The sequence below is a fragment of the Papilio xuthus genome, unplaced genomic scaffold (genome assembly GCF_000836235.2).
Source record: "Papilio xuthus unplaced genomic scaffold, Pxut_1.1 DF824992.1, whole genome shotgun sequence".
Taxonomy (NCBI): domain Eukaryota; kingdom Metazoa; phylum Arthropoda; class Insecta; order Lepidoptera; family Papilionidae; genus Papilio; species Papilio xuthus.
Genome location: NW_013533657.1, coordinates 1,327,742 through 1,352,857, shown reverse-complemented (window position 1 = coordinate 1,352,857; position 25,116 = coordinate 1,327,742). Strand labels below are relative to the sequence as shown.

Here is a 25,116-nt window from a genome sequence, read left to right as displayed (position 1 = left end):
AACTTTTATTTTCTCAATTTTAACTTATTAATACTCCGACTGCATACAATTGTAATATAATTGCCACTAAATTTTATACATAATATGATACTTTACAAATAAATTTTATAATGTTCAACACAGTTGTATATATGTTTATGTAATAATATGGGATATCTCTATATGCTATGGTGCATCCGCTACAACTGCCGCAAGATCCTTCAAAAAAGGTTCTATTTGTGTCTCCAGTGACAGTATATGGCCAGTATTGCAATTGTCACTCCCAATGAAGGTGATGACTAGTGGTAGCTTATTCATTTGAATCACCTGCAAAATATATTACGCTATAAATACTAAATAATAAAAAAATGTTGGCTTGCAACAATTTGATAGGTCCCCATTGTGGAAATTGATAGTTATATAGGAGTATAAAACGCTTAAAAAGTTTGAACTACTCTTCTTAAGGAATATTTAAGGCTAAACATACCTGGTAACTAGAATACATGGAGATAATAGTCTTATTTCTGCCCAAACCAAGTTTACTTGCTTGATCTGTGGCCATCCCAAATGTTGATATAAAATTTGGTCTTAAAGCTAAAGGAGGAGCCCTTTCAGTCACCGCACGTACAACCGGAACACCATCCCGATCAGTTATCAAAATACAATGAAGACCATTCACCCTAAAAAGAAAAAAAATGAATTTCTCACATTTAAAAAAAAATAGCATAAATGCTATTACTCACTTCTCTAATAAATGATTCAAATATTTCCTGAGATCATCGACCATCTTTTTAAATATAAAACCTCTTTTTGTTTACAATATTCTACGAAGAAACTAGCAAGCATATCAAAACACCACATAAACATTAAAATTATGACATGAACATGAATAACATTGACAGTTAATATTATTTAATTTTTTTAATGACAATATGAGAAGGAATTGAAAGGTGCAGCCCAGTCAATTTAAAAACATGATTATGTTTTTGTTTGCTGTTTAAGTTCGCTCCTGCAAAGGCGATTTTATTCTGTGAGATAGGTAGTGATGGAAATCGTTCAAAGTTGAAGCTGAACTCGCTTATAGTTATTTTAATGCAATTTTCTACTTTGATAGTTATTTTCTATTCAATTTGTGACACAAGAATTTAGTTCTTTGCTTAATATAGCAACATTAAAACTCTCGAGAACAAAATAAATTTGTCTATTGCTAAAATGGAAGAATAGAATTGACAAGTATGCGATTTTCGTAATTTATTTTTGGATACATAAATGTTTAATGCCTTTGTAGTGAAAAAGCGTGTTCCCCTATGGGGCACAAAAGGAAGAATACCATAATCGTGAAGAATAGTTTAAAAAGTCTCTTATAGTGTGTTACAACGGATTGAAAAATAGTTTCGAATGATGATAACAAAAGATATAAAAATTCAGTCTTGTCTCGTTATGTTTTATTTTTCGATTCATGTGTGCAGTTAGGATTAACAAGTCATGAACGTTTGTAGAGACATTAACTAGAGTATGTATACGTAACTACGAGAAAGTGATTTTAAGGACTGTGACGTCACAAGCGAAAGACAATAAATTACACCACACGTACAATGTTTTTTGGTTTTTGCCGGTGATCAGAAGTGTATAGCGATCCGTGGTGAGGGCAGAGTTCGCGGCGGAGAGGTCGGCCCCCGCGAGGATGGGCGGCGATGTCTGCCCCCTCCGGAAACGCTGCGAGCCCCTCACCGTGTGCATGTACTAATATATCGCTTATGCAATTATTCCACGAACTAAAGCAAAAGTTTCCTGGTGTCCCCGATCATGTGGTGTCTAGTACTATCGAGCTGTATTGCCATGACAAGCAAGCCTGCGAGACACATCTCCACCGGGAAGTCAAGGCCTCCCTAACTCACGCTTACCATGCATCCTCGTCGGCCGCCGCCCGACAGCTCAACGAGCTCAAAGTTAATGTACCAGTAAAGTGTCGCAACCAGCCCATTGTCAAGCATGAGGTGGTGAGAACATCGGCTGTAAAATCTGTAACTTGCCAAGGCCCACAAAAAGCTGTTATAAGCTGCAATTCAGCAGCTGAAGAAAACGAAAAGAAAGTAAACACAGATGCTAATCAAAATGTTGTTGAAACTTCCAATGATAATGAGACTAGTAAATGTCCATCACCCATCACAATTATAAATATTGACAATTGTTTTGCAAAGTATAGTGCTGAGTCACCAAGTGATCCTGAGTTGACAAATGACAACAAAAAAGAAGTAAATCGAAATCACGGAAAAGAAGAATTGAGTATACAAAAAATAAGTTCTGACACAACTCAATCAGAGAGCACTAATTACAAAATTTTGAAGAGTAACAAAATCAAGTGCAATTTAAATGAAAGATTAGAAAAAGGTAAGGAGAAGAAGACTATCAAAAAGGAACCGCAAACTATTGAACCTGCAGAAGAAAAACCCAAAAGACCCAATACACTTGATTTTATCAAACACAATCCAGATATTGCATTTAAAGAAACATTAAAACAAGACAATCCAGAGCCATGTAGATCAGTGTCGCCTGCTGTCTCAACACATAAAGACAATCAAAAGGACAAAGAGAAGCCTAACACATATAGACGGGAATGTGGGTACCCGCTAAATTTGTCTGTTAATGTAAATTGTCATATGGACTTGAGTCGATCATATGTTGATCCTTGGATGGAAGATTACGAAAGTCCTAGAGCTATTACTTCGGTTAACTTAACAGTTTGTACACCAACTTCGAACATGGCTAGTCCAGTTAGGGAGACAAGAGATGATGAGGGTGGCTTTGAGGGCCATGTAACAGTAACTGTGAGCCCAAGCACAACAAGGCCTCCGCGACGTCGCGCGCCGCCGCCCCCGCCTCCCACTCAGCCTCCTCCGACAAGACTGGAGTCCCCAAGACCTTCAAGAACTGCCCCAGAACCACCTGCGGGGTCTAATCATGGCACTATTGGTATGTAGTAATATAAACCATAATTATCATTTAGGTTCTTTCTAATATGATATAAACCAAAAATTTTGAACATTCCAAAGCAAGTTTATTAATCATTTATTTTATTACCACTTATTTAACTATAAAATACTATAAAATTATTTTATTGGCCTCAAATAGGAGCAATTTTTCAATAAATTATCAAATGATTTCCAGATCGTTCACTAATAGAGAGACAGAAAGAGCGCTTGTCGAGGCTTGCTACAGCATTAGCTCAAGAGAAAAGCAGAGTGGCGCAGTTGAGCCGTGAAACACAGATATTAGCGGCGCCCCCACCCTCACCAACTGCTACACAGAGGCTCAAAAACTATGTTGAACGACTACGCGATGAATGTAACACATTGTCTAAGAGATTAGAAATGGCCAACAATGGTAAGTTTAAGACTTGATACATCCATCGAAATATACATAGTTGTAGCGACTCCGTCCGCAAGGAAAAAAAAACTTAATAAGTAGCCCATTTGTTCTTCCAGACTATATTCTACATCTGCATGCCAAGTTTCAGCTAGATCTATTGAGTAATTTTGGAGATACTTTACTAACATCCATCCATCCATTTATCTTTCGCATATAATATTATATTAGTAAGATGGCACAGCAATATACAAATATTTTTGATTGTGTTTTGTAATTAGCCTTCATACTATGTTACAATGATATATTTGTGATTTCCCCTTTTTATGACCTGTTTTTACATGCAAATGTTTGTTTTGTTCCATAAGCTGTAGTAGAGTTGTTACAATATGGAAACTTTTTAAATTTGTAAACAAAGATTGATTAGAATCAGCCATGTTCTGTAAATGTCCAATTTTATTTTACTGGTCTGAAATTTACATCATAATGGTCTCTCCATACAATAGCTATGTAAATTTATGAGAGTCGATTCACATGACAAATAAAACAAACAAAAATTCAAATTCTGTTATTCACGGGAAGAAAATAATTTGTATATATAGGTTATTTTGTTTAGAGCAATAAATATTTACATAAGACTAGCTGTCGCCCGCGACTCCGTCCGCGCGTGATTAAAAATAGATGTTGGCCGAACTCAGAGCTACTCAATATGCTCACAAAATTTCATGAGAATCGGTCAAGCCGTTTCGGAGGAGTATGGAAACGAAAATTGTGACGCGAGAATTTTATATATATCATTGGTATTCTATTTGTCGTATTAGCATAATACTTTAAATATTCCAGAGCCAGATGATTCAGACAGCTTCTATAGAAATATCTACACAGGACAGCGGCCGAGTGCTATGTGGCAATGCCACATGTGCACCTTCCGCAACCATGAGCTGCTCACCAAGTGCGAGGAGTGCGAGATGCCGCGCATACTCGTAGGTACGTCCCCCTCCAGGAACCATGACTCGGGTTTCGGCTCCTTCCGAGACAGGAACCGTAGGGGCATCCCGCACAGCACCTCACATCATGAAGTCAATGAGATGCCCCATGTTATTGAGTCAACATTCCCCAATGTGACCCAGGCTTTGCGATCACAGAGCCTTGCTCCTTAAAGTTTACCGATGTTCCTTTACATTTGCCTTAAAAGTGCCTATTACGATGACTTTAAAGTGCCTATAACAATGATGCCTTGTCAGTGCTCAGGTATTTTTGGTGTTTTGAACACTAGAAGATAACAAGATTCTGTGTTGTGGAGTTTGAACGTTTTAACCCCAGCATGTGATGTGAGCATGAAAGTGCCATCTCGGACAATGTGACAACTGAACATTGTGCTTTTTTTGATTTGCCGTCGTAAGATTGTTCCTGTTTTTGTTATTGACTATTTCAGAATTGTTTGCATGCGTGTCGTGTTATATAATTGACTGATTCTAACCATTTAGGCTAAGCTTATGTGTATACATTTGATTCTGTCCAGATCAGTTTTTAAAGTTAATAGTAAGTACGAATTTATGAAGGCTCTTGGGTATTTTATTTTACTTATTAAACTTTACATATGGTTATTTGTAGAGTTAAGTTAATTAACACAATGAAATAAAGAGATTTGTTTATATTTTTACAAAGTTAGTCTTTTATAAGTTTAATGGAAATTATTAGTATGTGTTATTTGATAAGTTACATTTATTTATTATTCTAATTAATATAACGAGGTAAATTACAACTGAACATCACAACTGACTGGTCAAATGAGGCATTACAAGATCTCAAGAAATGACTACGCCTTGCCAAAAATATATTAAAATATATTAATACGACGTAATATGTCGTAACTTAAAAAAATACGGAAAATTTTTATCTTTGCTCAAGGATTGAGGTATTGCTCACTACACGCCTTTAAAGTCTTTAATCTTCTCACTGTTATGTTTCTTAAGCACAATAACTTAGCAACTGTAAATTTATAGGATATCAAATTTTCCGAAACGACAACTGACCTATCGAATATGTTTCGATTTTTAGGGAACATACCCATACTACGTGATCTACTTTTTTAGTTTTTTCGACCCCTCCATCCCCTGGGTGACCACTCGTAGTACATGCCAATACCCCCCCCCCCTTTAGTTTTTAAGTAGCAATTCATAATTATGATTTTTAATCATTTCACAAGCAAAAATTGAAAGAAAAATAATTTGGCCCATTCTCTTCTTTATAGCATGACTGCATGCATACTTAAATTACTAGTGAATTATGTCTCATGAAAAAAGCAAGTAACGACTACGTGACTAAAATCTGGGACCCTCCCCCGCTCCTGTGACTGACCGTAGTATTTTAAAGACTCCGCTCCCCCCTCCCTAAACGGGTCACGCAGTATGAGTACGTTCCATTAGCTAATTGTACTGTGATTGGCGTAGACGTTTTTCGTTAAATTTTAATATTTTGATCAAGTTATTATATTGTTGAAATTATAACAATTATATTTATGTATTTTGTAGTATGGTAAAATATAAAAAAAGTAATAAAGATTAGAATAGTATAAAGTTGTATGTTTGTGCCTTAATAAATTCTAGAATTCAATTTTTCGTGAGATGTGAATGACTCGTACGAAAATATGTTGTCATCCCTTTCGTTCAGCTTGATAAAAGTGAGATAACAATAAGTAGATTCGTTTGGCCGCAAGGCGGAACGGTACCTGCGGTAACAATTATGAGAACAGTGGAAACGCACACTTATCGATTAAAATTTGGACTATATATTAAAACTTTTGTTTTGAATTGCTGTGGTAGATTAAATTTATCAACACTTATATAGTATCACAAAAATATAGGATTTTAAATCGTCGGGTAAACGAACTGTTTTTTCTAGAACAATTTAATAGTTAAATTTTACACGTACATATAAAAATCTTTTAAGCCGTAATTAGTAGATTTTTGGTGTTTAGGACACATCTTGCATAATAAGTATTATGCAAGATACAAATAATAATAACGGTAATCGCAAATAGTTGCTTTAGAGAGAGAGAGAAACGTATGTTTGTCTCGCTCTGACACAACTGCCTAGTGTTGTTTGTACGATTCTTAATTAATTTGAAATGAGGCAAAAAGCACATGAAATAGTTTTTGTAGTTGTTATTTACGATCTTTACAGGTATTGTACACTTTGTATGTTATATATTTTGTAAATAAGAGCAATGTGATAGTTTAAATTTCTGTATATCAAGTAATAAAAATGTTGTCAATAAATATGATTTATTTCTTTTGCCTTGATGCATAAGCTTGGTGTGACTGGTTTTAAAAAGGTAAGTTTTTTTTTTAATTAATCATCCTAACATGATGTTGTTCTTGGAATGTTGTGATGTTCATTTTATTGTTTAAATTAATTGCTGTATTATTGCTAAGATTTTTTTTATTATTTTATGCAGTTCGAGCTCCTGATGGAATAACAGTTCGTCTAATGCCAGGTCGACGAAGTAAGTATGTCGACATAGATTATACATGAAAAAGAGAAAGGAAAAATTAAAAAAAAATTGTTAAGCAATTGGCACATTTCAATGAGATTTTTCATTTTCAGAAATAGTGCGATCGTGGGTATTATGAGACGCGATGGAAATCATTATTTTTAAGTAAAACTGACTATCTTAAGTGCAGTAGATGGTAATGTTTTTTAATCTGTGATATTCGCATTTGGTTGTCTATGAAAATGGAAGTCTGATTCGATGTTAAAAAGAATGTTCTAATTTAACACATTCCAAACGGGTTTGAAGTGGGACTGTTTTATAAGTAAGAATTAATATAGAGAATGTATAGATAAATGGGCATTTGTATTAAAATGGCATTATTATCTATTACCGGTGTGGTTTATAGAGTAATTGCAATGAATCAGTTCACGCTTTCCCGTAGTAAAAGATAAAAAAGTTAAAATTTTGTTACTTTTTTTCCCTTATCTTTCCTATACTCATTGAGTGCTCTGTTGTACCAAATGCGAATAACTCCCTGTTATTTACATTTTAACACTGCTGCACTTAAGGTGGATAGGAAATTAATTTAATTCAAATATATGTTTTGTAGCGAATATTTCTTTTTAATTAGTAATCAAACAGAATTTATGTTATTCAGGAGTACGTTAATGTTCATTGATAACTATAAACAGGGTTTGTAATGAATTTACAGGAAAAATATATCATTTACGTAAAAAAATTATATAGAAAATATTCCGGGAATCATATGGAAAATTATTCATCAATCTAATTTTAACAGATTTAATTTTTTAAATTCTGGCCAGTACAATTTTCTTCAAATTATCATTCAAAAGCTATTTCTTATTCTAAAAAACAAAATATCAAATTTATTGTTAATCGCAATTAGCTTCAGCTTAAATTATGCCAAACCAAGATATTTTACCATAGAACAAAAGGCGCGCGAAAATACAATTCCGAAAAAAAAACTGGTAATTATTCATACTTTCATATTTTAACGCTAACAGCCAAATTAATCAATTTTTATTGAAAAAAAATATTATTGTCCTTTCCCAGTATTAAAAAATAGTACAGTCATTTTTTCTCACCTTCTATATAAAGCTAAATCTTAAATTCAGAAAATTCAAATCGTTCAGTATTTCAAAAATTATTTTTTGCAAACTTTTTAAGGTTCTTCATAATTAGTCATGCCAAACTCAACCATATTTGTCAACCCTAAAAATCCTACCAGTAACGAAGTAGACTCAATTTTGAGAATAGGAAAAATCATATAAGTGGCATACTAAGAAATGTTGCCACTTTGTATGTTTTTTTTTAATATTTCAATATCAATTTATCCCAATCCCAAGTGACTACAGCATTATATTTTTAATCACTGTCATAATTTTGCAAAGATCCAAAGTTGAATGAATCCATTCTTGCCATTGAAAATTTATAAAATTAAATCCTCTTTGCTTTATAAAAGATAATTAAAAGCAATTTATTTATAGTATTTTACTTGTTACAACAACGCTGCTTAACCTTTTCTAAAATGAAGCGAATAAATAAATCAATTTTATATTTACAATAAAGTAAATAAATCAGCATTAGTGATTCATTATAAGCATTAAATTACAGAAATAAGTCAGTCAACTACTAATTTCTGTAACTAAAAACCATTCTATACTAACCTCACGGCTATGGCTACATAGAGGTTAGAAGCAGCTATTTTTTTAGTCAACTTCAAAAAGGAGGTTATCAATTCGATTTTTTTTTGTAATATTGCTATAAATTGCATATAAACAGACACTGTGATTTCTAGTCGATGCTATGAATTTCTAATCTTGTATGTTATAAGAAATAAGCATTTCTCTTTGTGTAAACAATTCATGCTCACTGTATATATGAGTAGGTATTTGTGTAAGATTTTTATATATCTAATCAAATTTAACGTGTACATCTGTGCAAGGAAAATTTTTTCACACAAATGTTGAAATTCAGTCATGTGTATAAATTTCAGATGGCCACTGGGTTGCCATATATTAAAAAAAATCTGAAAAAACTAAAATCATACGTTTTATGTGTATGTTTCAGAAGTTTGTACTGTTTGAATGTACAATATTAACACATGTAACCCAGAGTAGACATTGTACAATTTATTATCAAAAAGGTTGATAAAATGAAATGAAATTTTACTATATAAAAAATCAGATTAAGAAAGTACCATTGATACAGTTAATGTGACACGGAACAGCGGGACTTTCAATCACAAGCCCATTATGAATGCTTAAATGGAAGTCCTGGCACAAATATTAGTATATACCATTTTTGTTTAAGCAATAAATCATTTTTCATTTTTTTCAAAAAATATTTCTTGCACAGATGTATGCAAGAATATATATATATTTATAAAAACATTTAGTGCTTATTTAGACCTTCTTTATGTATACATAATATCTATTCAATAATTTGTACTTAATCAGAACATGTATCAAATAAACTTGTTATTGAAATTTGTTTAATTTATTTGTTTTAATCATTCCCATTTAATTACATAAAAACTGTCATTCAAGGATAGTCTATTTTCTATAACAAAGCACAATAATGTACCTTTTATAGATAAAATATACTTATTTTTAATACACTTCAAAAAAGAGTTATTCGGAAATAAAAAAAATTTGAACACAATATCAGTTCAAGTGAATAATCTTTGTACATAAAAAATTACTATTGTAGATATTTACATTTATTTGATTGTAATTTGCTTGCTTATATTGCAGTTCCTCTTTCCAAATTCTGTTTAATTTCTGATGTATGCTCTCCGTAGAATCGCTCCAATTTCTTGTTGAATTTAGCATTCCTTTCGTTAATGTAATCAATATCTGCGTCATCATTGTGGATACGACGTCGGGAGTATTTCGCGCGTTTCGCAATTTGCCCTTCTAAATCATCAACCATTTTGTCAATAGCATCCTTTCGATCTTCATGCATGCCGTGTATAATAACGTTAGGTCCACCATAAAATGCATCGCCGTATTTTTGTTTCTGTTTTTCGTATTGCTCCATATCAGCTGCAGGCATATTCTTTACAAGTCGATTGTATTGTCTTACTGTTGCTTGCTCATATGTGGAGAAACCTTGATCTGGATTCTTTTTCTTCTTTTTACGTTCAAGCCTTTCTGCCTCCGTCGCTGATATGTTTAATAACTTTACTCTATCGTACTCTTTACCTTCCTTGGCAGCTTCTTCACGTTTCTTTTGATCCTCTAATAACCATTCTGCTTGTCTTCGTTTCGCTTCGTAATTTGGAGGAAGTTTATTTCTAGCCTCTTCCGCAACAACTTCTTGATGATTATGACTTCTTGCTTCGTTTCTAGCTGAGTGAAGAGAACGTAGTCTCTTCATACGTTCCGCTTGCTTTTCTGCAAAAGTCATGTCCTTATTTGTGGTTGACGAAGTTTCTGATACATCCACTGAAGCCATTTGAATTATTTTGTTTATTTAAGTACATAAAACATACAACTCTTCTCAAAATATTTCTATTTTTCTATCACTTACTCAACATGTCAATGTCAAAATTACTCAGAGTAATTAACGCAGAAGATACATGAGAGACAAAGGTCCTTAAAAGAGAAAATAACTTTTTTCAAAGTATTGTAAGCGTTTGTCAAATTATTTTAATAATAATATGTAACTCTATTTGGTATAGACAAATAGAGTTGAAAAAGCAATTCTGTAATCCATTATTAACTCACAAAAAAATCTTTAATTTTTGACTAGTGAAGCCAACTTCAATGCACTGTTTGACGTGACACACGTCACATGTCCGTTTTTAATATTGGTGGCACTCGTTGGTACAGTGTTGTAATGGTGGCAGTACTAATTTTGTGTTGCAAGCATTAATTTTTAATTTACGGAACATCAAGTCACAACTCTATTTTCACATACTCTATGTCAATGCCAGTCAGTCGGTGTTTTGAAACAGTGTCGGTTGTGTGTTATTGTGTGATCGAATTATTATAATATTTTCGAGTGTTTTTTTAAGTTCACGATGTCGGATGAAATCGTCGAGAATGGAACAGCAAACGGAGACGTGCCGGAGATCGAGCTGATCATAAAGGTACAATTAAATTTACACGTGTTGGTACGCGAGCCCGAGATCTGCAATACACTCCGTCAACACGGCACGCGCAATAATCGGTCTTAAAGATTTTGAGGTGTTGGCATATAATGCTACCTTAGTGTTTTTATGAACCTGAAACTATAAAAGATAATTATTTCGTGATACGGAGATAACTTATCGTCTTCAGGTATAGATATATCGAAGTATTAAGTACATATAAACGATCACGATTTTTCCTCATGTTAATATGTTATATATTATTATGCGGTCATTTTATGCACGGCATATGGCGTTTTGCTCGTTTAAAATGAGATAAGTCATCTGTACTCTTAGGTACACCTTTTAATGCAGTTGGTCAAAATGTTTTATGACTTAAAAATTTTAAACGAGATTTAGGTCATGACTGCATTTCGGCAAGATTGGTAGTCACATTGCAAAATAACTTTATTGCTTAAGTTTAATATAATGGTGACTTTGATAGAAAGGTCATGGCAAAGATTAATATTTTTTTATTTTCGTGGTATTAATATTCAATTTTACGATATAACTCAATCTTAGTTAACAAAAAGTAGACCAAAAATCAAATTTATGAGTTGATTTTCATATAATAATTATATCATTTTAACCTCCTTGGAGAATCTAATTCAAAGTGCAAGGTCATAATAATTTTCAATACAAATTGTAGCTTTATTTGTGATACTTATTAAAAGTTCTAATTAGCTAATTCTAAAGCAAATTTGTTTGTTTTGTCATAAAAAAATAAACCAAGTCCATATCTGTTCTGCATAATGCTACACAGGAAATTTGAAGATTTGCCAAATGTTATATTTGCAAAACAATTCATGTTTCACAGATTCAATGGTAAATGAATCTTAATTCCTTAAGACAATATGATGTTTGTATTATTCTGCTTTTGTTTTTGATGACCTTGAATAACTTTTAGTGTGCTTGGTCAGTATGGATTGTACATAAATCCCAGTTGTAGAAATTAGTTTTAAATACATTCGAAAGTATCTCATTAAGATAAAAGAAATATTAGGAATCATCACCACTATGACTCATGTAGACCAATTATCTTGGAATGGTAGGCTAAAAAAAGCTAATTTTTTTTGTCTCTGATTGAATTAATGTCTAGTTACATGATTAGATGATATTGACAATTAACATCTTAGATTTGTCAGGTCTGTTTCTTTCTTGAGGCAGAGATATGGTATTAATTGATTATTTCGTCCATTAAAATATTCATATGTATAATTTCTATATTATTGGAGTCAATGACAACTAGACAGACAATAGTATAATAATGTGTACATAATAGATGTAAATCCATGTGTCATATGAATTTACACAACTTTCCTTTTAGGTGGTCTATTAGCTATGATAATGTTCTATTGTTTCACATCTACTATTAATAATTAGTTTCTCAATAAATCTCAATTTTATTTATCACTTATACACTAGCTGTAGGTAATAACTCTGTCCGTACAGAATTAAAAAAATAATTAGCAGCCTATGTGTTCTTCCAGACTATGTTCTATATCTATGTCAAATTTCCTCACATCCATCCCATTCATCTAAACATTTGCACTGATATTAGTAAGATGATTAATAAATATAGTCAAACATCGATATCTGCTCCGGCGATAGGCACTGCTATTGTAGCTTGTCCCGTCACAAAATATATGAAACCTATTTATGCATAGATAACACCATAAACATAAAAAAACAAGACAATTATGCCGGGATGGCTCTAGTAAGCTCTTATATTTTGCTCAATGTGTCTGCTATCTGTGATAAATGTATAATTTAAAAAAAAAATCTGTACCGAGAACATTAAATCTCATAGTTAAATAATAAAATCATATAATATGTAAAATATTACCATGAAAAAACGTAAACATTTCGTGTGTAGAGATCGTAAATAATTTCAATTAATTTTAAATAATTAACTCTGCATGATACAAGCAAGATGGATTGTAGGAACCTAATTAGTAACAACTAAATCTAGATTTGTGTTATGCTACGCGAGGCTTGATTGAAATGTAAACAGACTTCGTATGCGTAATAATTAGTATGTGATTATTGTAGATTATATAATCATAACTTTGTATGAATTGAGGATTAGATTTTTTTGCGTAATTATAAAAAATATCTCAATTATGACTCCATTGTGTGTAGTTTTGTTGTTTTTATTATTCACTCGAAAGAGCAGGCAAAGGAACTAAGCCATACAGCCTTGTCTTTTTTATTTTGAATATAGAGAATTTTGAAACTTATTCTTATAATAACGCGCTAAGACGCCATCTTTTTTTCGTGTGTAGTTTTGATTTGACAGCTTTGAGTAAAACAACTATAGACAATTAAAATAACTTTTATTATTAGTTGTCTATGCACTAGTTTTTTTTGTTACAAATAGTGTTTAAGCCCTATTTGCTGAGATTGTGCAATGAAACGTGTCCTATAGCCGAGCATTCCAAGTGGAGAGAGCGCATGCGCGCCTTCGAAACAGAAACCTGCGCGAGCGGTGGCGAAAGTGACATCGGACACGCCACCACACACTTCGCCCCTAACTCCCATTGGCCAATGTAACTATTGACACATCTATATAATAAGAGTTCGCTTTTTATATTGAAAACTATTCAATTGCGACAAGATTATCCCGCACGATGGACAAAGGAGATCATTTTTTTTATATAATAAAATATTTGCAGATTTTTTTGTGTAAATTTACTAATATTTCTTGTACCATTCCAACTAAGCTCTATGCTTGTGCTAGGATATGGTTTACGACAATAGTCGAATGGCGGGATTCGAACCCCCGACCGCGTGATCGGAAATCCGTACCCTTAACCATTAGGCTATTGACGCTTGTAATCATTGGGGGCGCTGATGTGCTTTCGTATTTAAATTATTTAGGTTCACTATCCTTGAGATCCTCAGACCAAAATCTTACTAATGTTATAAATGTGCATGTTTAAATAGATGGATGGATGTTTGAAGGTATCTTCAGAACGGCTATATGGATCTCGCTGAAATTTGGCATAGATGTAGAGTATAGTCTGTAAGAACTCAGGGCTACAAATTAAGTTATTTTTTTGTCCGCGCGAACGAAGCCACGGGCGACAGCTTGTCTATATAAAACATATCGTCATCCCTTTCATTATATTTGACGAAAACAGTGATTACAAAACATTTTAAATGGTGATTTTAATCTCGAGAAACTCACAGTTTGTCCACTCTGCAGCTCTATGAAAATCGAAATAACGTTCCGTTTTAACAAAAAATGTAAACAGTCAAAAGACTTTAAAACATGTTTAATTCCGTACAATTCGCTGATTTAAATTAATACATTGTGGAACATTTCATAGTTAATTACTGAAAAGCTATTGATTGAACATATACAAAGTCTCATCTCTAGTATGTTAATCTCGTAACGTTCTCTACTATGTCGTGTCTATTTGCTATAGTATGCTTTGTTGCACTTTTCTAATAATTAATTGACCGTACTTTATAGATAATGCAAGATTTGCGATCGAATGCGTTTCTAAAGTTTTCTTTTTCAATGAAAACTAGTAGATTAGCTATAATTGTGTCGATTGTTTAAGAAATTTCTAGAATTGAATTAGGTGCCCATAGATTTTAGTAGTTCATATCTGTGAAGTTATTGTACTAGAAAGATTACATCTTATAATGACGTAACGAAACGGATATATTAATAGTAATATTGATCTATTAATTCTTCGGCTGACGATGATAAATACGAATTGGATAGATGAATGGATGTTTGTTAGAAGGCATCTCTAGAACATGCATCTCGCTGCAGTTTTAAATAGAATATAGTCTGGAAGGAAAAATAGGTTACTAATAAGTTTTTATCAATACCGCGTGGACGGAGTCGCGGGCGGCAACTAGTAATGTAATAATTACAATTAGATATTCAATGTGTTTTAAACGATTATGCATTTCTCATTTTTACAGTTGCAGAACAGTAATTTAAAATAACGATATAAATGGTTCATGTTATCACGTAACGTGACTTCGATAGATTTTCATTACATTATTAGCTGTAGACCGCGACTCCGTCCGCGTAAAACAAAAAAAAATAGTTTCCAGCTATTATTTGAATTTTTCTCGCCGTAAAAACTTGACTCTTTGAAAACGAACATTTAAAAAAGAATTGGCCAAATTGGTCCATGCGTTGTGGAGTTATGCGCTTACCAACACATTTTGTGATTCATTTTTATATTATAGTTACGCAACATTTTGGTGTCACAATGTTAGTATTACTCCTCCGAAAAGACTACCGATTTAAATTAAATTTTATACGCATATTCAGTATGTTTGAGAATCGGCTATCTGTTTTTTTAATTCCGGGCGGACGGAGTTGCGGGCGACAGCTAGTTGTTTAATCTATATATATAAAAGAAAGTCATGTTAGTTACACTATTTATATGTCAAGTACGGCTTTACCGATATGGCTGAAAATTGGTGTGGAGGTAGCTTACAGCCAGGAGACGGACATAGGATACTATTTATTCTTTTTTTTAATTTTATTTTTCGAATTTATGCCTTGAAGCCTTGAGCTGTTTTTTATTTAACTTACTAATATTATAAATGCGAATGTTTAGATGGATGTGATGTTGATGGATGGATGGGTGGGCTACACTAAGTTTTTTATATATCCACGCGGACGGAGTCGGGCGACAGCTAGTATGTCAATAAAAAAATATATTTTAATTGGAGAATTTTTTTTAATTTAGCAGATAACAGTTTTCTAACCTCACTTTCAAGTTATTGATATTATAAATTAAATAAATGTTACCGTATCGTTAACTAAATTGCGTTTTTATATCTTTATACGTTCAGCTACGTTTTAAATCATATTATTGGTTCAATGTCTCTGATAACCTATTGTTTATTACTTCTACATCTACTCCATTCTGCTTTAAAATCTATTGTGTTTTTTTAATCGAAACTATATCTATACTTATAACTACACACGATTTTTTTTGGCATTTTTGTAATGATAATTTAAATATATGTTTTTAATTTCTAAACCAAAACTGAGCTATGTTTTTAAATATGCTAAGCTTAAAGCGCCGACCTTGATATACCAATTATATTAAAGTTAACATAATTAGTAGCCTCTGTGTTCTTCCAGACTGTGTTCTACATCTTTGCCACATTTTATCGAGATCCATTAAGATAGTTTAGAAAGGAGATACTTTTAGCCGTTCTGTAGATACTTTCAAACAAACATCCATCCAACTAAACATTCACATTTATAATATTAGTAAAACTGATATAATTGAGGTCACGTTTCATTGTTAGTACTATCAAGTTGTACACTTATGGCCAAAGATATTGGTCAATATTATTATCAAAGCAATTATAATAATGATAATAATCAAAACTGTTATAGTTATCAAATTAGCGGCATCATTAAATGTGCGTACTGTCTACATTCCATGAATATTTTTACATTTACTCATATTTTCATACTTTTTGGTTGGCACAAGTCCCTTTATTAAGGTCATCAAACAATCCACACTATAAATGCATCATCATCAGCTCACTATACGTCCCCACCGAGGGGCTCGGAGCCTACCCTAAGTTAAGGGTGATTAGGCCATAGTCAACCACGCTGGCCAAGTGCGGGTTGGTTGACTTTAAACATATCTTTGAATTTCTTCTCAGATATGTGCAGGTTGCATCACGATGTTTTCCTTCACCGTGAGATAAATGTACATATGTAAATCGGAAATCGAAAAACACATTGGTACATGGCGGGATTCGAACCCAGGACTTGCAGATTGCAAGTCAAGTGCTTGACCACTGACTTGACTGAGCCACCGACGCTCAATAAATGCATATTTTAACATTACTATCTCAATAGTATACAGATTAATTCTTAAAAGTTCCTGGTATGTTGAAATATAGCGTTTAAAAAAGTTAATGTAATCGATTTGATTTCGAAACATCGAGACAGCGTGCAACTCGTCCCAAATCCGACGCGACTCGATGAATCAAGATGGCCGTGAACGTTTGTCGAGACATGAATGTGAAGTTTTGCCGCTAACCTCTCACTTTTGATGTCAAATTATTATAGAAAAATATCTATCGAAGACTTAAAAACTTTTTTAAAATATTCAATCGTAAACAAAAAGAAATATTGACGTAATGTTAAAAACAAATTAATTAATCTTTATTTTCGCATGTTCAGTTGTTCATTTAACACTTTCATAATGTTTCGAAAAAAAAAGAATGTCGAAGTATATTGTACTAAGAACAATCTGTGTCAATTCTGACATTTATTAAACAAGGCTACAAAGACAGATTATATATAATGTTGTAGAGGTTACAATAACGCGAGTTTCATACGACTTTTACATAACAGACCGGTTTCACGGCGTGACCGAAGATTATTAGTCGATCGGTTCTTTCACAAATCATACGTGGCCGACTTTTGTCTACTCATACAATGAATAAAATATAATTTTATCATATAACCTCTATTTCATATATCCCACGTGACAGAATACGTTCAAACCTTACCTCCGTAATTGACGCCGAGTACAGATTAAAAAGAATTAAAAACATTTAACAGTGGTAGAGCCGCTTTAACATCTTCGCACGAGTAGGCCCGGCTCGCCCGGTGAAATACCACGATCACATAGAAGACAGGCGTCAAGTGGAAGAAATTCCGCGTTTCGTCTGATGAATGTGCGTCCCGGAAGCCTAATTTAGTCCTCTTTCCCTTCCCACCCTTTTTCTTTTAAGGAAAGGATGGGAAGTTGAAGTGGACTTTCCGGATGAGAGGATGCATGGAAAGGGAAGATATTTTCTTTCTGTGCATCCTCTCCTCCGTCGATTAAAGGTAGGCAACCCATATGCAATATGTCTATGGGCGACGGTCACTTCGTTATTTCAGCGATTTCAGGTGGGCGCTCGTTCGTGGCAAACGATATAAAAAACATACGTTCGTGTTTCAAACGTTTTTGCTTTCATGATTTATTTAATACGATCTTAGAAATGATAGATTATCTCCGCGACAACTGAAATGAGATATTTATTGTGATTATTCGCACTGATAATGCAGTTTTGTAATTGTCTGCGTCACGAAACGTTGCCTAAATCACGTAACGGTAGTAAAAATAACTCATCGCACACAATTTTAAATGCTCGTATAAAAATACATGAAATTGTTACTATTACGTATAAATTGTTTATCATAGACATTACCTACTTTTTAATGAGGAATGGAAAGTATTATCTTTGTAAAAACCATAGTTTGGATAATGGCCAGTACTAACAGTATGCATTTAATATAGGTGGGACAGGTTTTTCTATATTTGTAGAACCCGTGGCCTGTTATTGGTCAATATTTGAAAGATGACGTTAGATTCTTGCATTTTTTTTTTAAATTATACGTTTAATCCTGATTATTAAATTGTTATTTAGACTTGCCTATCCTACACAAAGTTCTTATTATACGTGGTCATTGCCGTAAACGTAAACTAAAAACCGAAAAAGGAATTAGCGATGTTTGTTCTAAAACTCCACAAAAGAGTATCTTTAAAAAGACTGCTTCTAATTTTAAACAGAAAGAAATAAATAAAAAAGACCTAATTACGTGATAAGTTTTAAACATACGAAATAAACAAGACCAATGTAATAGATATTTGTTGGGGAATCACGTCGTGGTGATATATCGAGTGACTTGCTTGGGTAATTTTATTCGTATCGGTTTACAATGTGACATAGGAGTGGCTTAACTTTTGTATAGTTTTGATGACGCACTTTTTAACAATATGTTAAACGTAGATAGAGCGTCGGTGGATCAGGGGTTTTAACACTTGACTTTTAATCTGCAGGTCCTGGGTTCGAATCCCGCCATGTATTATATCATTGTGTATTTAGATTTTCGATTTACATATGTACATTGCTCCGATATCCTTACGTTGAAAGACAACATCGTGATGAAGCCTGATCTGAGTAGAAATTCAATGATATGTGTGAAGTCAACCAACCCGCACTGGGCCAGCGTTGTTGTCTATGGCCTAGTCACGCCTAACTTAGCTCCGAGCCCCTCAGTGGGAACGTGTAGTGAGCTAATGGTTTTGCTTTGTTTTCGCTGCGCTATGAAAAATCATACAAAGCAAACTTAAATCGTTGCAGGACGTGCGTGCGGTTCGTCCGGCGCGGGCCAATGGACGCGTACCTTTAACAATCACCTGCCGCGTCATTATCCTGTAACTTTGTTATTCAGTCCTGATGATTGTTTGTCAATGTCAATTCTAAAATAACGACCGCAATATAAAGGTGTTTCATATGATCTCGTTACAGTTTTCTTATAAATTATTTAATACCATATAAAGAATAATTGGTACATCACCTGCTAAAATTATACTGGTGGACTGGAAGACAGGCTGTCTTTTTCAAAAATAAACGAGTCGTCAATGGTGTCATAATGACATGGGTTTGAAACATTCGAGTACTCGTTACCAACTTTTTAAAAATATAAAAAATTTACACGATTCGATAACCTCCTCCTTTTTGTAGTTGGTTAATAATATTAGAAAATGATACTTATATTCAAAATAAAAAATAAAAACTAGTAAATAATATTTTTATGTACTGACTAACCACTAACACTAACATAAATGTATAAGATTAGAATTATTTTTCTGTCATATGTAAAGACAGGTGTGACACCCCATAATCGTTAGGACATGCGCACGCGCCGTTTCTTTTCATCCTATCGTATAAAAAGTTGTAAGGGATGTACCAATTATAAACTTGCAGCTTGCTATAATAACCGTAGTACGAAGACAAATTAAGATGTGTTTGTTTGCATTACAATGTAATTATTAAATTCAATGAAATACACATTAAGCAAAGTTAACATGTACACAAAGAAACCAAATTAGTTATGGAGAGTAATTTTGGTTCTAACGAATTGTCGTACATATTGTTTCCGAATTGTGTGTTTGGTTCCCTCATCGTTGCTTTTCACGTAAGCTGATTGAAGTCAAACGTCAATTGGTCAACAGATATATTGTTATTAACTTTGCATAATGTAAATATGCAAGGTATTTTTTTTTATGAAAACGTCTTTAGCCGTAAGGTGAGGTGACGGCTTATAGTCTATAGCTCCATCGTTTTCCCCCTAACCGCATATGGCGCGGCTGTGTCCGCAGCTGTCAGCCGTTACGTCGCTTCCACATTCAAATTAGAATTAAAAAAAAGAACGATATTAAACCTCCATAGTTGAATGTCACGTCGAACAACCTTCGTCGGTGTTTAATTGTTTTTAATCGTCTTAAATTACGGCCAGTAATTTTATAGAGTGAATTAAAAAAAATAAGTTGTTACTCGCCAGTTATTGCTACTTTATATTAAGTTTATTTGAGTTTTATTTTCTATTAAGTGGAGAGTTTAAAAAAAATGTCAGTGCGCTTTATTATATTAGTATTTTACTGCCATCATGTGACCCGCTTGTTCATTTGCCTTTCTCTTTCCTTATATGGATAAAAAACAACCTATAATTTGATGATAATCATGTATCATCTTTACAATTCATGTAGAAACGCCTTTGACTTGTATGCTAGTTGCATCGCGTGTCCGAGAGCCCCGCCTCCGTCCACTTTCAGCGCACATTTGAATTCCATAATAAACAATGATCGTGACAAGCTAACAACTCAATAAGTAGCTACTATAAATTCTAACAATGTTTTTTTTTAATAAAAATCAGGTGATCAGAAGTAGACAGTCACTTCGGCTTTTTGTTCCACATACATTTATGTACACACTTAGAGTTACTTTTACTATAATGATTTTTGTAACCAGTACTTTAATTTGTAGGAAACATAGATTTCGTCGTCGCATGCAAGGTCTAAGTCTTTATTTCCACTGCAGCTAGGTGCTAACTATCGTTATTTGGATGCTGTCGTGTTTTGTTTCCACTAATGTCGCGCGGGTAAAGTCGCGCAGTTAAGCAGCTTAGTGGAAATGGTATCTAAGTCAGCTTTGCGGATCCGGTTTGCAATGAGTCAGCCGACCTCGCAGCGACCTCTGGCACGAACGTCCTCCGCCTCTGAGAAACATCTTATTTGCTTTGTTGACGCGAAATTTGTTCAAATATTGGAAACATTACAATAATAATATGTGTAAGTAGATATAACAAATATTTTCTTTCATGTCCGTTCTGCTCGCATGTTAATCTTTTTTTAATTACTAGAATCCGATTTTAGCGCCATCTAGCGATTCAATTTTTTTTAACACAAAATATTAGCAATTTTTTTTTATATTACTCGAATTTAAGCTCAGTGCTAGGACATGGTTTACGACAATAGACGAATGGCAGGATTTGAAACCCCGACGTCGTGATTGGAAATCCGTACCCTTAACCGTTAGGCTATTGTCGCTTCTAAGATTATGTTTTTACACACAATACAGGCACAAAATTTATAAAGAAATTTCTTGATTTTTTTTTACTTAACATTCTAAAGATTTATGTGAGTTTTAAAGTGCTTAACGATAGGTATGTATGTACCTAGTGACTGTCACATGTTTCTCAATGTGATATTAATATAAATCTGTACGTGAATCATACATTCATACGTACAATCCCACGCTCCAATGAATGACGTCACACTGTCTCGTATTCATTCACATTAAACGTTCATTATTATTAGACTGCGCTTCTAAACCCTTTTATATTTCAACGTGCATATTGTGTTTTTACTATGTGATTTGTTTGTATAACATTTAACCTATTGTTGAAATAAATGGTATGCGAGTGAATTAAACAGTCAGGTGATTCATAAGTGATCCTTAAGAAATATCTTAACTTACGATTAGTTTTAAACGATATGTCATTGCTAAAATTGCGTAAAAATCCAGAAAATGTTCATTTGAATTTAACAATGTTCATACAAACGCGGGGAAAATAAAATTTATACAGGGTGTCTCAAGGCGCCGTCAAGCCTGAATCGAGTTGTAGAGCAAACTATAATAATTATCTGAAAAATATAAGAAATCAAAGTCAAGTATTTTTGAAATTACAGTAACTTTTATAACTCGATTCCGACTTAGCGTCGACTTATGGGACGTCCTGTATACTAAATTAATTTTATGATGTAGATTAAAAATAATTTTGAAAGGTAATCAATTAGTAACAAGGAACTAAGGAGTTCCAAACTTTCTTTGGATGTAGAACTTCTAAGCTGTAATTCGGACACACATATAGTTTAGATTTCACGACCATTTTGCCGTATGTTGTGACGTCACTGCGCCATTGCCCAGAACTGCGCCCGCTGATAAAGTGAGATAGGGAGATAAGATAATCGTATAAGTAACAGACTTTACACAACACAAACATATATTTACTATTTATTCAGTAATATTTACCAAGGAAACTTAAAATTCCAAAAATGTTAAGGTAATTTATGTTGAAATGGACTTCCTTTTGTGTCTTTGGCGCGGCGTACACTGGCCACCGACTACAGCCATCGGTCGTCGACGATAAACAGTTTACATGATTTTTCATACATTACGTTAGAATGCGGCGCACACGTGTAGCTAGTAGCGGCCATTCGCTGTGGTCTCTACCATAGTAAATTTTGTTATATAACACTTATTTATTAGGATATGTAATAGTCTTATATACAACTATTTACATTTTATCAAATACTTTATTTATCTTATCTTATCTATAATCAACAATGGTGGTTTTTTTGATATGATAAAACGTTTTGTTGAATATTAAACGCTTCATTTTGACTTCACTATTCAATAAATAAAATATCAATTATTCAATCTCGATACTGACACAATATAGACAAATAAATTCCTAAATTCTAGAAGTATTTCTTGTTGATTTTTTGGTACTAGGTATTTTATTTTAATAATGATAAAGAAATGGGATTGGCTCTTGTAACATAGTACAAGAGCCAATGCTTTTACAAATATTATATATATTAATGAGTAACACTAAAGCATGTTTAATGTTATTAAATGTCTCATTAAATTAAAAAGGAATTTTAAATTTAATTCTAACGAAATCATTCTCTACTAGTTTTATTTCTTAACAGTAAAAAAAATGGCCTAACCAGTTTGAATCTGACTATGCCTGTATTTGTAGATTGGATATCCCTCACGCCACGCCAAAGATTTAGGTTAGCTGTAATAATTAAACAATGATGTCATACAGATTATTTTTATCTCCACCATGTTCAATCCGTGGAAGCAAACGAATGTTAATCTTTTATTATCTTCCTTTATAAGAAGTAGATAAAATATTAAATCACTAGTTAACTAATAGTTAGTGAATCATCGGACAGAGAGCGCAGTTATAAGACAAATAATATTAGTTATTGTAATTGGAGGATGAATTAGGTACAAGAAACAAAATCTAATTATCAAAATCCAATTTTTATTACTATAACAATCCATTATTGTTATATTATGCTCTATTGTATGGAGTCGTTGGTCAAATTTCCACTCGCGCGTTTGTCAAATTTCCAGAATCGCTCGGCTAGCCGCTTAAGTGGAACACGATCTTTGATCGATGTTTTTTTTCTGTTAAGATCAGCAAAATCGTACACTAATATCAGAATCCAAAAGATCATACTGCACCTGATCATAGCAGTAAATATATTTATCTTTTATTAAAAAGATAAATGCAATGTGGATTACTATTACGTATGCTTATGAGATGCCTATCTCTATATAAGTTTCAATAACTCTCGTCTATAAGTAACCCAATAGATTACTTACGTCACATTTCGACGGCATTGTTCTCACGGCCACTAGTACAAATAGTGCGTAACTGTTTGCTTTATACTAATATCACACGAGGACAATATTGAGGCAGAACAGTAGAGAGTACAGTAATACAAACGGCACTCCTAGGCATAATAACATACCAATATCGCTAATCGAAAATGCTTTGAGTACGGGATCAGTATTTTTCCAATGTGTTCAAACAATATTAGTACGACAGTCTGTGTCCCTCGTGTGAAACTGGCATTACTAATATTACGCTGCGCTTGTGTAATGGTGACAGTTATCAGTGTAACATACAAGCCCATATATGTATTTACTAGTGTATACGTTCACAACGTGGGACCACGGTATCATAATATGGAACCTACTAGAATTATATTACCAAAAGAAACGAGACGTTTTTATCCGTAACTAGCTGTGGCCCGTGACTTCGTCCGTGTGTAATTAAAAAAAACAATTTAGCCTTCGTGTTTTTCCAGACTATGTTCTACATCTATGCCAAGTTACAGCGATATCCATTCAGCCGTTTATTTGGGAAAAAGATAAGGGCTGTTTTTATTGTTTTCCCGACAATTATTCGAATTTTTCTCACTTAAACCTTCCCTAGACCTCCACGAACATTTCAAGACCAAAATAAGATAAATCCTTACGAACAGCAATTGATTTTATATATATAGATTTGATTAATTAGTTTTTGCAATAATGCACCAGAACATTTGCAAAAAAAGTTATACATAAACTATTTCTTTCAACTCTTATTTTTAGGTTTAAACCAGTCTTAGTACTAATAATGTATTTTTTTATTTATCATATTCTTAATATAGTGCATTTCATATATAAAATAAAAAATTATAACAAATAAATTTTATAAAAAATAGAGCACCACCGGCTGCGGAATCCCATGACTCAAACAACCAGTGGTCAGGGCTGCAGAGACAGGAACCTTCTCACGATGCGCGCGGTTCCTAGGATAACGATAACGATTCCTAGGATAGTCTTTTGTATCGGACCCTTAAACCAACTGTTTAGCGAGAGCTTCTTGAGATGTTGGTCGAAGCTCTTCGCTAGTACTAACATTATTATAAAGAACTAACTGCAATACAGTTATTTTCTGAAACTACGTCTAGCCTGTTTACATGATGAGTCGTGACGGCATATTACTTGAACTACATAATAATTTTGGTGTAAACCATAATTGTTAGCAAAATACGTGGCACAGTTAGAGGAACCGCAAACGATTTCCGCCAACGTTTGCGGTTGGTCGAATGTTCTCGATACTATTTCCCTTTTGTTTTATTCTATCGATTATTTGTACAACGGTACAGCTTTCTTCTGTTCCTCTCAATTACTCCCGGTCGTTGACCCG

The 25,116-nt window shown here is 33.3% G+C and overlaps 4 protein-coding genes across 7 annotated transcripts in view; 2 read left to right on the top strand and 2 right to left on the bottom strand.

Moving 5' to 3' along the window:
- Positions 1-72: 72 nt before the first annotated feature.
- Positions 73-874, bottom strand: Lamtor3 (Late endosomal/lysosomal adaptor, MAPK and MTOR activator 3). The gene is made up of 3 exons (XM_013324403.1): positions 723-874; positions 467-659; positions 73-306 (listed from the first exon to the last, which is right to left on the bottom strand). The coding sequence occupies exons 1-3, from the start codon at positions 764-766 to the stop codon at positions 166-168; spliced, it is 378 nt and encodes a 125-aa protein (XP_013179857.1). The 5' UTR covers positions 767-874; the 3' UTR covers positions 73-165.
- A 299-nt stretch (positions 875-1,173) lies between these two features.
- Tab2 (TAK1-associated binding protein 2) lies at positions 1,174-9,211 on the top strand. Of its 3 annotated transcripts, XM_013324397.1 has the most exons (5): positions 1,174-2,952; positions 3,148-3,363; positions 4,189-4,332; positions 6,806-6,853; positions 6,955-9,211. In XM_013324397.1, the coding sequence occupies exons 1-5, from the start codon at positions 1,674-1,676 to the stop codon at positions 6,978-6,980; spliced, it is 1,713 nt and encodes a 570-aa protein (XP_013179851.1). In that variant the 5' UTR covers positions 1,174-1,673; the 3' UTR covers positions 6,981-9,211. The 3 variants fall into 3 exon arrangements, with proteins under 3 accessions (XP_013179851.1, XP_013179850.1, XP_013179849.1); XM_013324396.1 differs by having other exon boundaries at positions 6,806-9,211; XM_013324395.1 differs by lacking the exons at positions 6,806-6,853; positions 6,955-9,211 and having other exon boundaries at positions 1,176-2,952; positions 4,189-5,229.
- A 29-nt stretch (positions 9,212-9,240) lies between these two features.
- LOC106126651 (pre-mRNA-splicing factor Syf2) lies at positions 9,241-10,417 on the bottom strand. Its single transcript, XM_013324402.1, has one exon. The coding sequence runs from the start codon at positions 10,319-10,321 to the stop codon at positions 9,608-9,610; it is 714 nt and encodes a 237-aa protein (XP_013179856.1). The 5' UTR covers positions 10,322-10,417; the 3' UTR covers positions 9,241-9,607.
- A 368-nt stretch (positions 10,418-10,785) lies between these two features.
- The window catches only part of Clic (chloride intracellular channel protein 5), a 37,712-nt gene continuing 23,381 nt past the window's right edge, over positions 10,786-25,116 (top strand). For both annotated transcript variants that reach the window (XM_013324401.1, XM_013324399.1), the window contains exon 1: positions 10,786-10,958. In XM_013324401.1, the coding sequence (XP_013179855.1) occupies positions 10,890-10,958 (69 nt within the window). In that variant the 5' untranslated portion in view covers positions 10,786-10,889. The remainder of the gene's footprint in view (positions 10,959-25,116) is intronic.

What these genes read in the sequence shown, in the direction of transcription:
- Lamtor3 (XM_013324403.1), bottom strand. Translation starts at nt 766, where the DNA reads ATGGTCGATGATCTCAGGAAATATTTGAATCATTTATTAGAGAA. An exon ending in TTGAATCATTTATTAGAGAA is followed by an intron (nt 660 to 722) that starts GTGAGTAATAGC and finishes TTTTCTTTTTAG; the next exon opens with GGTGAATGGTCTTCATTGTA. An exon ending in CCATGTATTCTAGTTACCAG is followed by an intron (nt 307 to 466) that starts GTATGTTTAGCC and finishes TATATTTTGCAG; the next exon opens with GTGATTCAAATGAATAAGCT.
- Tab2 (XM_013324395.1), top strand. Translation starts at nt 1,674, where the DNA reads ATGTCTGCCCCCTCCGGAAACGCTGCGAGCCCCTCACCGTGTGCATGT. An exon ending in GTCTAATCATGGCACTATTG is followed by an intron (nt 2,953 to 3,147) that starts GTATGTAGTAAT and finishes AATGATTTCCAG; the next exon opens with ATCGTTCACTAATAGAGAGA. An exon ending in ATTAGAAATGGCCAACAATG is followed by an intron (nt 3,364 to 4,188) that starts GTAAGTTTAAGA and finishes TAAATATTCCAG; the next exon opens with AGCCAGATGATTCAGACAGC.
- LOC106126651 (XM_013324402.1), bottom strand. Translation starts at nt 10,321, where the DNA reads ATGGCTTCAGTGGATGTATCAGAAACTTCGTCAACCACAAATAAGGAC.